The sequence below is a fragment of the Pan paniscus genome, chromosome 22, assembly GCF_029289425.2.
Source record: "Pan paniscus chromosome 22, NHGRI_mPanPan1-v2.0_pri, whole genome shotgun sequence".
NCBI classification, from domain to species: domain Eukaryota; kingdom Metazoa; phylum Chordata; class Mammalia; order Primates; family Hominidae; genus Pan; species Pan paniscus.
In genome coordinates this window covers 17,940,305-17,958,613 of record NC_073271.2, presented here as the reverse complement: position 1 = coordinate 17,958,613, position 18,309 = coordinate 17,940,305, and the positions used below count along the sequence as shown (strand labels likewise).

The 18,309-nt window shown below is 30.7% G+C and overlaps 1 protein-coding gene across 3 annotated transcripts in view; it reads right to left on the bottom strand.

The window, feature by feature from the left end:
- NCAM2 (neural cell adhesion molecule 2) overlaps positions 1-18,309 on the bottom strand; it is a 544,869-nt gene that overhangs the window by 40,895 nt on the left and 485,665 nt on the right. Inside the window, exon 16 of one of the 3 annotated variants that reach the window (XM_008972557.5) lies at positions 11,283-17,806. The exons of the other annotated variants lie outside the window; for them this stretch is intronic. Coding sequence (XP_008970805.4) covers positions 17,700-17,806 — 107 coding nt within the window. The 3' untranslated portion in view covers positions 11,283-17,699. Of the gene's footprint in view, positions 1-11,282; positions 17,807-18,309 lie in introns of those variants that run through there. 3 annotated transcript variants of the gene reach the window in all.

The window sequence follows — 18,309 nt, the reverse complement described above, 5'->3', positions numbered from 1 at the left end:
AGAAAATTGAGAGAATTAATAACTGTTCTTTAGAGTTTCAAAAAATATTTTTAGAAATTATCCATTGTAAAACATACCCCAAAAGTATCTTCTTTGAGAGGCATGAGTATAGTCTAAAGTTTCACTAACTTCTATTCAAAATGGTTTGAGAAATATTTAATATAAAGTGTCAAAATGTTGAAAACATTAAATTTACTTAATATAGTCAAGCAAAACAACTAGGCAAAATTTTTCTCGCAAAATACTTTAGTCAGTAGAAATGTTTCCTCCAGGGGATAGAGACTTTTTAAAAATTTGGAAGGTATCTAATTACTCTCATTTACCAATTTCTAGGAAATGTATTATCAGTGTTGGACTTCACAGGGATACTTCTTAAAATATTGCTGATTTGGATTTGAATGGCTTTGTAAATTACTGAAGTAAAACTATGATTGTAATTTTTAATATTTGAATTTGGTATACTGAAACTTAAAGGGCAATTTCTCAAAAATTACAAGAACACAGTCAATTAGTCTTGTTTTGATTGCATTTGTGGTGTGGAGAAAGGTGGAGTAGGCATCTTTCTGCAGCAGGGCTCCATCTAGGTCAGAATTGACAGCTACTTAAGAAGTCAAACATCTGGATAGTCTAAAGACTTCTGCAGCTACATAGCAAAAAAAAAGAAGGAACATTAATCCATGTATGCTTCACAAATATTGATTGACTGTCTAATAAAATAGTGCAGAACCAGAAGGGTTGCCTAAAATGTACTAAAATAGAATTAATAAAATTAACATAACTCTTTAGAAATATTATACTTCAAGTCCATATTTACTTAGGAAGCATTATAAATTCCCTTATATAATTTCATTCATTGGATTACAAAAGACACGACAAAGGAGCTAATGGATACGATATTTATATTAACAAGGGCATACTGGTAATAGTTAACATTACGGCAAAATTTTGCGTTATGGAAGACACATTCTGAGATAATACATAGTTTTAAAGAAAAATGCATTGCACTAATTTAAAAACCAATTAACATTTCCGAGATTTATACAACGCTTCTTGTTGTGTTATGTTAGGCAAGCAGTCTACCAAGATTACCTATTCCTTATAGACCTGGATATTATACTAAATTGATGAATTAAATGTTTGTTTTGTGGCATTTTCCATAGAATTCCCTTGAATATACAAAGAGTAAAATGTAGTTCAAAGAGTCAATGTGTAGCAGAATGTAGAAAGAATCAATCAAAGCAGATACTAGACTAGGTGAGCAAAATAGTGTTCAAAAATATTTTTTTAAAATTAAATGCTCACGGCTTTAAAAATGGTGGGGATATTGAGAATAAACTGTATTCATAATGTTCTTCCAGTATAAAACCAAACAGCATCCTTTACATTTCTTAACAGAAGCCACTTGTCAAGAAATAAAATAGTACTCTTCAACATTATGGAGTTGTGAAGAGAGATGTCTTATATTAACAAAACTTCCTATCTTCTACAGGGAAGACCATACATGTTAATCACAAACTTACTTACCAAATAGTTTAAATGAGTTAAGATTCATGTTTGGACTTTGATAGACTTCTCTCAGTTAAACTACATAGATAATTAGAAATATATGTATAAATGTTTTCTTTATATATTTGTGGGTGGTAAGAAAAAAATTATTCCAAAATATTTATCTTTATATATTTGAAAGAACATGACTTTCAGATCGCATTTGCATATGTTGTAATTACAGGTAGAAAAAAAGGAAAATGAAAATTTTGATTTACGCAAGTTATAAAATTCACTGAATTTTATATGGAACCACTGATACTAGCAATCCGAGCACAATGTAACACTATTTCCATTTCTCTGAACAGGTTTCTCTTCTGCATCACACCAGGTGGGGCCTCTTGCATTTTTGCTACCTGTAGTGCATCCCTAAATGGATAGATTTATTCAATTTTAATTCACGTTAAAACTCCTTATTTGAAAGAAGTGTTTGAACTTTTGAGGTTTCCAATGTTTAGTCAATACTCCTTTAATTGTATCAATTAGAGAAAAAAGAGAAAAATCACGGCAAATTTCATTAGCAAGGATGATTAAAAATATCATTTGACATTCATTCAAAATTTAAAAAAATAAACAGCACACTCAACAGCAACCATGATTGAATTATATATTCTTCCTTCCTTCTAGAAAACTTTTAAAATTGTTTCCTGTATATATCTAGAGAAGAGCTGAGTATCCACTTCCAAGATGGGTGTTTTTATTTTAAATTATAAACAGGTAGTATTTTATAACATATATTGAAATATGTAATGCACATTATAAAACAGAAAAATAAGATGAGTTGATATAAATGCACTTGGAAATTCTAACATTTTATATCTTCAGAGTGAATTATATTTTTCACCCATTTTGTGGCCCATATAATACAATTGGAAATATCTAAATAATATTGTTGTTTCATTCCCAGTTTCATTGTTGGTAAAATGGTGATATACATATCTAGTTATCTTAATGAAAATGCTCTTTTAGGCTCAAGCAAGAAAGTACTTTGGGAATTCCAAGTCATTATATACATATGTTATTATTTCATTTGTTAAACCTATTATTTTAAAAACATTCAGTTTAGAGTAGCTTCTTGTTACTTGTTGCTTATAGTAGTATTTTTTTTAAACTAGAACTTCTCCACTTTTATACAAAACCTTCCTAGATTTTAGCAAGTACAAACATTTTGTTTTAAAATTTATTGTTATTGGCCAGGCACAGTAGCTCACACCTGTAATCCCAGCACTTTGGGAGGCTGAGGAGGGCAGATCATGAGGTCAGGAGGTTGAGACCATCCTGGCTAACACGGTGAAACCCTGTCTCTACTATAAGTACAAAAAATTAACTGGGCGTGGTGGCACGCGCCTGTAGTCCCAGCTACTTGGGAGGCTGAGGCAGGAGAATCGCTTGAACCTGGGAGCTGGAGGTTGCAGTGAGCCGAGATCATGCCACTGCACTCCAGCCTGGAGCGAGACTCTGTCTCAAACAAACAAACAAATAAACAAAACATTATGTTATTTGTTTAATATGTTATCTTCATTAAGGCTTCAGGCTTCAGATCATTTCCATTCTTCTACTTTTAGCTACGCATTTTACTGTGGCCAGAATCAACACGTTTTTAAAATTTTTAATATTATTCCTTTTTTATTTCTTCACATCTTAGCTAGTAAATTTTGGTTTTGGTCATTGCTATATTCCTAATTGACACTTTAAAATTTTTCTTCATCTTTTTAAAACTCATGTGAAGATGGAGGAAGTCCATATAATTTACTAATGCTCTTACTGTCACTCATATATGACTTTGGCTTTTGCTCAGTTTTGAGATAAGGAGATACTGGATTTTGGGAGGCATTCTCTTCTTCTATAATTCATTTTGCCCCCTAGTACATTATTACGTTTTTGTGATCATTAACATATTTATTGTATTATTATTTTGTCCAATATTTTAGATCAATTCATCTTCATTGTAATAAAACATAAAATTATAACTTTTAAAAGATTGTTACAAAGTGAATCAAAACACCTCCCCAAAATAAAGACTGTACTTCTTTTGTGTTCTAATCTTTTACTCTGGTATGTCTCGGCTCCCTCTGGACAGCTCAGAGTATTTATGAGATTATAAAAAGGCATTGCATCTTTCAGCTCCCTGACAAAATGCACTTATTAGCAAATTTTTTAAGTTCACTCAAGTTTGCAGTCATCATATATAAAACTGCTTACAGAAATAATTGAATGAGAGCTGTATGGGTACAACATGTGTTACAGAAATAATTGAATGAGAGCTGTATGGGTACAACATGTAATCTCCTGTAATTTTCAATGAATAATTTGAAAAGAAAAAGTATGTAATGCTAGTAATGTCTGTGATGGCTGTGAAAAGAGCATTGTTATCCATGAAGAGAAAACTGCAAAGAGTGTCTTTTTAAGAGATAAATTCTATGAAATGAGTTTTGGAATATTAAAAATAATAATGCTTAAAAACATTAAAAATCAAAATTGAATTATAATCAGGAATACAGCACTTAATTTTATGAAATTACACCAGCTTATGGATTTTATGTGGCCAGTTGGAGGGATTTTTCATTTTTAGAATTACACACAAGTTATTTGCTCTATTTTCACATAGGTGTATAATGAGTTCATTGGAACTCTTTTTAGATCTATAAATAAATTATAAAAGCTTATGTTGGACATTAATACACTGATGTAGATTGTGCAAAATCATTTTACATAATTTCCAGCTTTTTTGGTCCCTTACAATACTATTTACAGCATCCACATATTATTTGGGGAATTTGAAAACTTTAGGTTTTAAAAATTCTGAGTAAAATTCATCAACAATTTTCAACATTACTTAAATAAAAAAAAGGCTAATGTTTATTTATATATGTTTTACATCCTCAGGCTATTTTTGGTAACTTTCAATAAGGTCGTTTTAATGTACCATTTTATGTGTACTTTGCTGAACAGTCTTGATGTAGACATTTTATTACTTACTACCGAATTTCTTTTCCCAGAATGCGTATTCTTTAGGGGGTAGATGTATGTATTTTCCAACACTTATTCTTCAGTACTGAGTCTCCATTCTCTAATGATTTTAAATGTTTTGTCAAAATGTTGTTACACGTATAAATAATTGTTTTGTAAATAAACTCAGTGGCAATCCAAAATTTTCCTTCAAATCACTTCAAAATCCTAGGAAGTTGATCAGGGATTCGGAACAGGAAAAAGGTAGCACCGATAACCATATCCTTCTATTTGCTTTTTCTTAATATCTGATTCAGGGAAAGAAAAAGTAGCTAATTGAGAATATTTGGTTAAAAATGGGGGAACTATAAACAAGTAGATTATAGGAATGGCATTTATAATTGTAAAACTGTATACCTTTTAGAATTTCAACTTTTATTTTTGATGTAGGGGGTATATGTGCAGATTTCTCACATGCGAAAATGCATGATACTGAGGTTTGGAAGTCATATCACCCTGATAGCGAGCACACAGCTTGATTGATTGGTAGTTTTTTAACCCACACCCCATCCTCTAGTAGTCCACAGTGTCTGTTGTCCCCATACTTATGTCCATGTGTGCTCAATACTTAGCTCCCAGTTATAAGTGAGAACATGTGATATTTTGTTTTCTGTTGCTGAGTTAATTTGCTTAGGACTATGGCCTCCCGCTCTATCTATGTTGCTGCAAAGGACATGATGTTATTATTTTTATGGCTGTGTAGAATTAGATGGTGCAGATGTGCCACATTTTCTTTATACAATCTACCACTGATAGGCACCTGGCTTGAATGCTCTTAGAACAGAAAACCCAAAGTAATGCCACACACCTACAACCACCTCACTTACAACAAGGTGAGGGGGAAATAACTCTCTATTCAGTATATGATGCTGGGATAACTGGCTAGCCCAATGCAGAAGATCTTATCTGGATCCCTACCTTTCACCATATACAAAACGTAACTCGGGATGGATTAAAAACTTAAATATAAGGCCTCAGACTATAAAAATCCTGGACGACAACCTAAGAAATATTCTTCTTGACATTGGCCTTGGCAAGGGATTTTTGGCTAAATCTCCAAATGAAATAACAACAAAACAAAAAATAGACAAGTGGGACCTAATTCAACTAAAGAGCTTCTGTATAGCAAAATAAATGATCAACAGGGCAAAGAGAAAATCTACAGAATGGGGGAAGATATTCACGAACAATGCATCCTACAAAGGTCTATTATCCAGAATCTATGGGGAACTTAAATCAACCAGCAATAAATGAATAATCTCATTAAAGAATACGCAAAGGACATGGACAGACGCTTCTCAAAAAGAAGATATACAAGTGGCTATTAAACATATGAAAAAATGCTCAGCATCATTAATCATCAAAAATGTAAATCAAAACCACAATGAGATAGTATCTCGCACCAATGAGAATAATCATTTTAAAAAGTCAAAAAACAACAGATGCCGGTGAGGCCGTAGAGAAAAGAAAATGCTTATACATTGTCGATGGGAATGCAACTTAGTCCAGTCACTGAGGAAAGCAGTCTGGAGATTTCCCAAATAACTTAAAACAGAACTACCATTTGACCCAGTAATCCAATTACCAGGTATCTACCTGAAAGATATAAATCATTCCACCGAAAAGACACGTGCACTCATATGTTCATCATTGTGCTGTACTTTGTTAAAGGGCACGTTTTCATATATATATTTTATATATTATATATATATTTCATATATATATACACACACACATACACTGGGTAATGTATTGGGAAGAGTAAGATACATCATTTAGAAATTAATATGCAGTGTAATTTATTGTTTACCTCTTGGCAAAAAAAATAATGTGAGGTTAGCAAATAGGAGGGAGAAGCATATAAATTAGTGGCCAATGGTCAAGGAAACATAATAAAGAAAATAATGTTTGAGATGGTTTTCGAGAATAAGAATCAGCTTCCCATTTGGTGTAAGGAGTCCATTTTAATCTGAACATGGCTTGAATAAAAAAAGATGTATGAAACTGTGTGTGATTCTGACATTAGGAAACATACATGGATATTAGAGGTGATTGGTGGGCGTTGGGATTTTAGTGGTGAAGGATGCTGTTAAAGAGGATGGAGCTTGCAAGTGAATTCAGTAACAAATAAATAGATCAACCAAATCAAAATGGACAAACAGCACCAAAAACAAACTAGAAATTATGATCATTTTCCAAAAGATGGTAGGGGGTCATTGGAGGGAAGGTTTGGAAAGAGCTAGAGGAGGCCTGGGCTATGGTAATGGCTATTAAATGTCTGTCCAGTCTTCCCTCTCTCCATCTCTCCTATTCCATGCCCATTTCCGCACACCATGTAAGAATGAGAACTCCTTGGATAATGTTTGGATTGAAGAGGTGAGGAATTAAAGAGACTCAGCCCCTTATATATGATTAGTTGTTGAATTAACATTACATAATTAAGGTCTATTGGTATATTTTAAAAATAGAAACTAAATAAGATAAAAATACTATGAAATTATATAATATATACATTTATATTTATGTATAACTATTCTATATATATTTATTTGGAATGGAGTTTTAAGTAGCCCCCCCATGGCCACCCTGCTTTTTAAAATATCTACACAATCCCTCCTATAGTTTTAGCTATCCTTTTAGAACAATCTTGTGTAAAAAGTGAACCACTAAAATAGAAGTTTATTATGCTTGTATAGAAATGTTGATGAGAACTTGTCAAATTCTTGTTATCCTTTAAAGTAACTGATTTTAACATATGAAAAGGAAAGAAACTGAGCTGTGTTGACTTTGAAAAAAATATTGGCTAAAAACAAATTCATACATAACAGCTCTTTTGTGATAAATATCACAAAGTACTAAAAATTTTAGAAATATTTTAAAATATCATTTTAATAAATGTGGTACAACTGTAAACCATGACAAATCATAAAATATCTAAAGTCTTTGCACAACAAAATATCTATTATCTTATCTACACTGACATTTCAAATTATTGTGTATGTTGGAACTGAGATCATTTTGGCACATATAAAATATCTTTTGTGTTGTTTAACCTATCCAGTTGAACCTCTTCTTTTGATGTTTGCTATTATCTTACTAACTCTAAACTTTTCCAAATACTGTTTAAATTTGGTTATATTTCTGGTTGACTTTGATGGATGCAGTTTGTTTGCTATAAAACAACTAGTGTTTGTATTGATTAGTAGAAAAGGCAGCTTCAAAGATTTGCATGAATATGACCCAAACATGTATTAGCCAGTGTAAAAGAACTGAATAATTTTATTTTTAGTTCTTTGTTTAATCCCCCACCTGACCAATTTTATTTTTCTGTCAACATTGAAAGGCTGCCCCATATATAGAAAATGAAAAATATATTTTCATTGTACAAACAAAATTATTTTCCTAGACTATATTACAAAATTGAAACATATCTCTATATGATTATACTTCAGTTCATATTTTATAATTTGTTTTTGAAAGTCCAAAATGTTTAATTTTCTCCAATATAAAATTCCTAACTATTTATAAAACTTCTATGTTTTCTAATAATGTAACAGAATAAATGAAAAATGTAAGCAAATACATAGAATATATGTATTATTATTTTTCTTGGAATCTACGGTAATTTATTAGGATGTTTAAAGTTTTCAGTTTTAGATACTCACTGCATTCTATCTTAGATATTTCAATTTCTGCTTAGAGTTATACAAAAACATCAATTCTACATTATTAAAACTACATATTTTAAGCATGTAGGGTTTATAAACGTCTATTATTATATAATGCATCTGACTTAAGACATTTTATGCTACCAGCTATCAAATTATAAAAAAGACACGTAGAAACCTTGAATGCATATTGCTAATTGAAAGAAGTCAATTTGCAAAGGCTACGTAATATAAAATTGCGAACAAGTGACATTCTGGAAACGGCAAACCTAGGAAATAGTAAAAAGGTCAGTGATTGCCAGGAACTAGTGGAGAAAGGAGGGAGGAATAGAGGATTTTTAGGACACAGAGGATTTTTAGGACAGTGAATTTATTATGTATGGTACCAAAATGGTGGATACAGGTCATTATTAATTTATCCAAATCCATAAAATGTACAACACCAAGTATGCACCGTAATGTAAACTGTAAACTTTGGGTGATTACAATGTGCCACTGTGGGTTCATCAAGTGTAACAAAGGTACCACTTGGGTGTTAGATATTCATAATCAGGAAGGTTGTGCCTGACTGGGGTAGATGGTATATGGGAGCCCTCCTTAGTTTCCATTCAATCTTGGTGTAAATCTAAAAGTATTCGAAAAACTAAAGTCTATTTAAAAGGGAAAACATGCAATGGTGATATCTCTATTACCTGCATGGAAAGGGCTAGTATGCTTAGGTTGATTGAGAATCTCCTATAAAAACAACTTTTACTTTTCTGTCCTTTAACAACTAAAAAAACTCCACATATTAAGTGAGGAGTAACACATATAGATGCTTTAAATGTTTTTAGCTTCCTGTTTTTATGTAATAGAATTCAGCAGTGAACCATACCACATCCTATTTTAGATAAATATTTTTCCCTGTTCACTTAAACTTTCTTTCACGACTGAGCCATTTGACAGGACCGTGAGTCACAGGCTATTATATAAAAATTCCATACAAATTTTAATGTTTTCTGCCAACATGCACTAAGAAATAGGATGTTTTTCAAGAGCCACGGGTAGTTTGCACTTCACATTACATGTAACAAGTATATCCCATTCAGCTATTGTGAAATTATATTCTAGAAACAATAGCAAAATTTAGGTGTGTTATTCATGGATTCTTTAAAACAGAAATGCCAATTTGAAGATAATTTATTTTTTATTTAACCACATTTAAACAGAAAAAATAAAGTCCTCTATCTTGAATACTTGTTTTTAACATTTTGCTTCTCTTTGTAATATTAAATAAGAAATCAGTAGAGAAGCAAACACATAGCTGCTATGCAAATTTTAAGTGTTGAGACTATTTACTTTGAATTCTTAAAATAAAAAGGATGCATATTGAGATGAAAATATCTTACTTTTAGTGGACAGTAAATAAAAATATATTAATTAAAAATTACCTATCTCTACCAACAATGCAAATAAGTAATTTAGTAAGGTGTTATCAAAATATGTGTAAAAAACAAGAAAGTGATGAAAATTTAATTTGATATTCATTTAAAACCATAAACTTAATGTGTGCTTATTTACCTTGGTCATAGGGAAGCAGCTATATGTAAAAGTTTGAGTGAGAAAGATAAAAGCTGACTAATAGAAATACTGTGATTAATGGATGAAACCGTGGTTGTTGTACACACAGCCTTTCCTCTGACACATAGGGATTTTTTGTTGTTGTTCTCCACAGGCCAATCAAGAAAATAGCAAAGGAACTAGACCTAAGACATATGACCATATAACTTATAGGCCAGAAATTTACTTGTACCAACTTTGATTTAGTGTAATACAACAAAGATAGGAGGAAAACTGAGAATCAAAGTTGCTTGACTATATCAATGACTATTTGGTTTTTCTGATCCTCAGTTTGTTGATATAATAAAATAATAGAGTTTGGTTATAATAGCTTCAGATTTTCTCAAATCTCTTTAGTTTCTTCACAATGGCCCAGAATAGTAGAATAATAAAAAATTAATAAAGTAATATATATTTACTACAACAGTAATCATACAAATTCCTAAGAATTCCCAGATACCCTCCATTTGATATCATCCTATTATCAAGGGGATTCAGGAAAAATAAAAACGAAAATAATAAAAAGAAATAACTGTTCTGGTGTATGTTTCAAACTACTATAACTATTGTATCATTTAAAAGAAGTATAAGTATTACAATATATAAGACTTATAAATGCATTAAAATTTTCATTTTGAAATATACACAAGCATGTTTCAAAAGGTGTATAATAATGTATATATTAAAATATACATTTTGGACTGGACTGTCATGGAATAAGAGAAATTAAATATGCTCCAAAACAATTCAAAATCCTGAAAATGAACATTTTCTCTTTTGAATTTTGGCATCATTTCATATTTATCAGGCAATGTAACATTTTGCTCTAAAAGAAAAATATGACTTTTCTGTTTATATCTATGTCAAAAATTATTTTTACACTATAAAAGCTAATTAAATAATTTTTATATTACTTATAGTATTATTCCAAAATTTCAACTTACTATTTTTGTTTCATACCTTTGCAGTGGATAAGCACAGAATGTTAACCAATTTCTGCAACTTTATTCATTTGGTGCCCAAAACAAAAGTAATGACCAAAGGAATTGGAGAAAAATCACTTTACGTGTTTATATTTCCTTTATGGACTTTTGCTAGCAATGGAGACTAGTTAACAATCTTTATATTACTGAAATTAACTATGTTCATGTGTTTTATTGAAATATATGATTATTTTGGCCTCCCACTAGAGATCGATGTTTTTATGAAGACACTAGAACAAGTTTACAATGGAAGTAACAATATTTGATATTGTCACGAAATTATTTTTACAATATACAATTGTTATGAATCTGCTGATGATGTATGGGTTATCCAAAAATTGAGTAACTTAATGAGTATAAGTTTATTACCTGCTCCTAAGTAAATAAATGTTTGTATTAAATTTGATCAAGTTAGATATGACAACACTCGACAAGGACAAAAAAGGTTGTACCAGTAATAAAGAAAACACATATAACAAAGCTTTTCCTCAGTTTTCTTTATTACAACAATGGAGACACAGAGGTACAGAAAATAAAATGACATTTAATATACTATGAAACACACGCATAGGATTACACACAGTGCTGGATATTATGTTGAGGGTTTTAAATAAGATGATACTGAGGACAATACACTTATAGCATACTTTTTTTTCAAGAAAATAAGCTATGATGAAAAGGAATGCAATTAAATGATCAGAAGTACTTTAAAACAGAAGCGTTATACATAACATCAATGAAAATGTAAGAGAAAAATATTCTTGAAAGGGGTACATGAATTGTGTACACTATTTAAAACACTAGTTGTAATTTCTTACTTTTTAGGAAAAAAAATAAGACTAGCTAGATTTATGTCATAGCCCCTATTCAATACATACATAGAATAAAAATAAAAATATATTTTCTAAACTGAAGTTGTGTCTCATTATTATGCATTCTTTACAGTGTGTAACATATTTTTACTAACTAAAATGAAATGATAAAGACTAATTGAATTTAACTTAAGCATACATAGTTTTAGAACTTTCAACATATCTAAATTTAATACAACCAATATTAGATTAGTTCACAATTAAAATTAAGTTTAATTCTACTTGGATGAAAGTATCCTTAAAAAGTAGATGAAATAATAGCCTACCAACAAAGGAGATGAAATGCAGTTAAGACTATCTCAGATACATTAATAGAATTCTTAAACATAATTATTTTTTACATTTCTTGGATATTGTTTTTTTTTAGTTTTACAGAATATTAGCTAATACAGATGTTATGGACTATTCCAGGCTATGTGCAACATTTACTGACAGTTCAGGCTTGGAAATTAGTTAATAGCCAGGGAATATGTTGAATTATTACAAGAGATCTTTGTTGAGTTCTTAATTTTAGACAACAAAACTAAAGGTTTTTGGAAAACAAAGCATGGATATTAAACTCTCATCTTTGTCTAATTTTGAAAAAAATAAAATTAGATTTAAACTGAGGGAACGTTTTCCTTAGATAAAAATTGGGATTATGTAAGTATAACACATAGAAGGAATAATACAACTTTGTATTTAAAAGACAAACCATATTAACTTTAGAATAATACTCCAATTTATATGGTAATTGGTAAGAGACGGAGTTAATAAGTGTTAATTTTTTTCTTTAGTTAAGTCCCAAAATTTACTGTGGAAATATATTCTGAATATTATGTTTAACTATCAAATATTAATGATTAAACAATACTATTTATGAGATTAATTTGGAAATGCCTCATCACCAATTTCAACATAAGTTGTAATCATTTTAAAGACAATTTGTAGAATATCTGTATATTCAGTCATTTGAAATATGCAGATTTCAGCTATCTATCCAATATATTAGATTTGCTGAAGCTTTTATGACATATTTCTATACCACAAAGGTTAGTATTTTAAAATTTACAAACAATGAACAGAAACATAATAGAGGAAATATATTCAATTCATTCATGGCCAAAAATTTAGAAAGGAAGCATAAGAGAGATAGAGAGAGAAAGAGGGAGAGAGACAGAACAAAAGAGAGAAATGGAGAGAAAGAGAAAGGAGGAAGAGACAGAAATAGAGAAAAAGGGAGAAAATTAAAAATAAAGCATCAGAAGAAAGTAAGAAAGGATAAAAGAAAATAAATTTAAAAAAGTGAAAACATGAGGCTGGGCACCATGGCTCACGCCTGTAATTCCAGGATGTTGGGAGGCTGAAGCAGGAGGATCAATTGGGTTCAGGAGTTCGAGACCAGCCTGGCCAACATGGTGAAACCCTGTCTTTACTAAAAATACAAAATTATCCAGGTGTGGTGGCTGCACGCCTAGTAGCACACCCAGCTACTAGGCAGGCCGAGGCATGAGTGTTGCTTGTACACAGGAGGCGGAGGTGCCAGTGAGCTGAGATCAGGCCACTGCACTCCAGCTTGGGCGACAGAGCAAGAGTCTGTCTCAAGAAAATAAAAAAATAAATAAATAAAAATTAAAATAGAAAAAGAAAACATAATTAAATTGGACTTATTAAAAGATCATTTAAAGGATGTTACATTATCTCTTACACAGATTAATCATAATAAAACACATAAAGTTACATATTTAGGTAAGATCAATATTATAGTTTATCTTTATTCAGTGAGTGAAATCATAATACTACAGGGCCAGACAAAAATATATGTGATAATATTTAGTTTAATACCAGAATTGATCATTTCAAGCTCTTAATGTTGCTTATATCATATTAATATCAAATTTAAACCTTTAAAGAAAACTTTACATGACTAGGGATATTTCTTAATTACTACAAACTCAAATGTTATCATGCATAATACTGGCTATTATTCTTGAAAGCTAGGCCCAAATATATTGTATTATTGTATTGATATCAGTATCCATCTTGAATTATTAAAATAATTTGTAATTTTAAGGTTTTATTTCTCCATTATCAGGGTAAATATAACATATTAATATTTAAAATTATTTTTATGTATCTAAGAATACCTCCAGATCCAAAAGTTCATGGTTTAATTCTTTCTTGTACAATATATTTCATTTAATATAAATAACTAATCATAAATTTAATTGTACGTGGTTGAAACTACTTTGGAATTTTTCTTGTTTTAGCTTTAATTTAACTCAAACATAATGAACGAGTACTCTTACACAGAAAATATTATAATTAAATTATAATGGTTTCCCAATTGACACAAATTGCATATTATTGTGTGTAATATGTGCACTATGATGCATACTTGTAACTTTGTTAATTTAAAAAGAACATGAATATTTAAAAAGTCAAATTTATTTGCAATAAAATTATTTGTCTTTATATGTATTTGCTATATATAAGTGAAAATTGCATATATATTAAACATCAATTTAACCCCTTCTATATATAGGCATATTTAAAATGTTTACATATTTTAATTTCAATCTTGTTCATGTATACCAGGAATGAAGGCATATACGTGCATTTGCAAAATGCTTCTGGAAATAATATGAGTATAGAGTTTATAAAATTAAACTTAGTCCGTCCTAATGACCTATAGTATTAGGAAAGAAATGAACAAAAATAGCAACTTACCTAAGGTTTTTTCCACGTAAGAATACATTTTATAGGAAAGAATTTACTGCTACCTCCTAGGCCTACTCTGTTAGCATATCTGAAACATGGTACTTGTGGGTCTTGCTGTGAACTGATGAGTAATTATAGTTTTGATTGGGGTAGAGAGGCCAGTAACATTGATTGTAAAATGGAGGAAAGAAGATAGACTAGAAGAGATTGGGAGGAGAAAGAAGGAGATATCCAGATCTATATTTTAAAAATCCTGATATTCCACATGCAGATCATGGCAATCATGCATAAGTAAATCAATCTAGCTTCATAACTGGTAATACGGTCAAAACAATCTTTTGAAATATTTTAACAGTGAACGATACAATACACACACCATTGGACATAGACATATATTTCTGATTATATATAATGACTAATCTTACACTCACCTTAACACACAAGCTCAAATTTATACATCTTCAGAGACAGAATTTTATGTAAAACTCCATTGTATGAAAAAAAAAATCATTGGATGATACTAGGAAGATACTTAAAATAAGTTTAAATTTTTATGTCTTGCTTACCAGTAATCACATTTACTTAGATGTGTAGACAGATGAAATACTAATAAGGCCAAAAAAGTAACAAACTCATTTTTAAAATAAAAAAGTAAACTGTCTGATTTTTATGGTTGCATATAACAACAGTATTGTTCAGATAATATAAAAGATAACTCAGCAACACATATTATTAAGACTTTTAAAAAATCCTAGGATGTAATATGTCTAAGGTTTTATTTATTGGAATGCAATAGCTTTATTGTTTAGTTTTGTACTTTTTAATTTCTTAGAGAAATAAGGCAGAACACAAAGCCTATTATTTTACCATCTCTGAGAATATTTTTAGAAGAATTTATGCGTATCTCAGAGTTGTGAAATAGGTGTTCATCTGAGAATAAACATTTGGCCAAATGACAGATTGCTTATAAAGTTAAGGACTAAAACTAGATCCACACTTAGATGCTTAAAATCTAACAAACAACTCTTTAAATATATATAACTCTGCAAACATAATTTTAATATTAGGTTCTTTTCAAAATGCCAAATTGATACATCTAATTTCTGTGTATACCTCACTTTGAATGTTCTTTATATCACTTAGTGACCTTGAGTTATGATATGTAAAACTTCAAGATAAATAAACTTTGCACTAACTTACTAAATAAGTATTCCGTGATCTCCAAAAAAATATTTTGTCATTCCTAAGTCAAGATCATTTCTGCATGAAATTCTCGCAGAAATGTCTCTAATTTATTGGAAAGATCAAGTAAGGTTACAATGAATGTGAAAAACAGTTTCTGGAGGTGTTACTAGAAATCTTTTTATCAACGCTTTCTACAAATTAGTAACCAATATAAACTCTTCAGTCTCAAATATCAAGAAATTTAATATGCAATGATATTTAATAAACGGAATATTGGTTATGGTGATTTAAAAACAAAACTTTCCCTATAAATGGATTATATTTCCATAATGTGTGAGTTGAGATATCGTTTTATCTCAGCAGGGGAGAAAGGAGGGAAGCAGAAGTTTTTTTTTTTTTTTTGAGACGGAGTCTCGCTCTGTCGCCCAGGCTGGAGCGCAATGGCGCGATCTCGGCTCACTGCAAGCTCCGCCTCCTGGGTTCACGCCATTCTCCTGCCTCAGCCTCCGGAGTAGCTGGGACTACAGGCGCCCGCCACCACGCCCGGCTAATTTTTTGCATTTTTTAATAGAGACGGGGTTTTACCGTGTTAGCCAGGATGGTCTCAATCTCCTGACCTCGTGATCCACCTGCCTCGGCCTCCCAAAGTGCTAGGATTACAGGCGTGAGCCACCGCGCCCAGCCGGCCAGAAGTGTGTTTTATCGGTTGATGGGTTGCTTCTGCAGTCTACGGGTCTATTACTAGATTACAAGAAAGGATAGCAGTTGACAGCTAGGAGTTTGGAAAAGATAAGTTAAAAGAAAATCTACTATGAAAGAGAGGCCTAGCCCTCATATGAAAAGATTCTGTAGCTATCTCTTTAAAAAGAGACACGAAAAATATTTCTGTTCAACAAAATAATGGCTTTTGATGAATGAATCACAGAGTCCAGAACCCAATCATTTGATTTACCAAGTATGTTATGGTCACTTTTATGCATATATGTAAATCTGGTTGTTTCCTATTGTCCTAAATAAATAAGTAGTAAAAGTCACTTGTTAAGATGTGGTTGCAAGTGAAAAACACAAACACTCTTTACTTGTTTTGAAATTACTTAGGTAAAGATTACTTAAGTGAAAATTGCATATTCACATAATGAAAATTTGCAAAAACCAAAAATCATTCTTCATGCTACTCCCTCAAATCGAAATTCCTTTGAAATTTGGAATCTAGTTCCAATCTCAATTTCTTCCCATCTTGATTTCAACTTCTTTAAAGGAGTGTCTATAATATCTTCTTCTCTCTCTCTAATGCTTGCAAGGATTCTGACTACCAGATGTCCAGAAAAATGTAACAAATAACTACTTATGTTAGAACAATAGGACTTGAGGTCAGCTCAAAATGTAATCTAAATCCAGTGAATTGGGTGTAAATTTTTAGACATATACAAATTTAATTTAACATTCATTCTGGGAAAATTGCAGAGATATTTTCACTTAATGGAAAAAATTAATCGGTGTTCAAATTTAAAATAGGAAACTGTTTCACATTTATTCCTTAAGACATTTTAGTTCAACAAAGGGAAAATAAGCAGCACAATTGGGATACACATCTAATAAAATATAATGCTTATGTTTTATATAAATGGTAAACACATTGAAATATTAGAAATGTTCATAAAGTTGGAAACTTAAAAGTAACAGTAAAAAAAGCAATAGTAGTGATCCACAATTCTACATAATAAAATTATGATTTTTACAAAGTATGGCCATGGATATTTAATTATTTGCAAAATAATAATGAAAGATTAGATGTAGCAAAGGCTTAAGTTTCAAGTACAAGTGACATGCTATTTAACAAGGTCAACTTTAGGAATTAATGGAAACTTTAGAATAAAGTATGTTATGCAGTGAACTGGTAGCTGAAAGTAGCAATCCCGATTGAATTTCCTTCATTTGATTTTCTGACAAATTATCCACTTAAAAGGTTGACAATTGGGGGAAGGAGAAAAAGCTTAATCATTCATGGGTAAGGATACATGCATAATTAATTGGACCTTAGAAAATATTTTATTATAATTTTAGATAAGCCTTGCTATTACTATTTTTTTTTAATTTTCAGGGCATAAGAGGATATACCATATGATATAACAATGACATTAAAACACGCAAGACAAACTTATGGCTATAATGAAAGAAAACCCAGCAGCATTCAGCTGCCATGACTGGTTTCCATTTTCGCCTTTATTCGCTTCACAGCATTTATCTGCATGATGAAAATTGTTTTTGAAAATAGAATAAGAATGAAATAATTAAGAAAATAAAGGGTGGAGTTACAAACGAGGAAATCAAAAGAGAAAAAACGTGACAGTAGGAAAGAAAAAAAGAGAAAATAATTAATGCAAGATTTACACAAAGTCATTTACAATTAATGCAAACCTACAAAAAATACTTTCATACAAAACAAGAATGGCTAAAATCTTGTATAAAACATTTGTATATATTGTCACATATTAAAAACATACAAAGGTCAATATTGATGTTTATTCTGCATTACTCAGAAATTAATTCTGTCACTGATCCCTTACATGTGAATATCTTTCATTTATAAGTTGAAAATGTAAATTACAAGGGAAAAGTCACCAGTCATTTCACTGTGCTATTGGTGAATTCACAGTGCTACTTTTAATATGATCTCAATATATCCTACAATGTTTGATGGTAATTTTTTCTACTGTAATTTCCTAGGATGTATTTAATAAAAGCCAT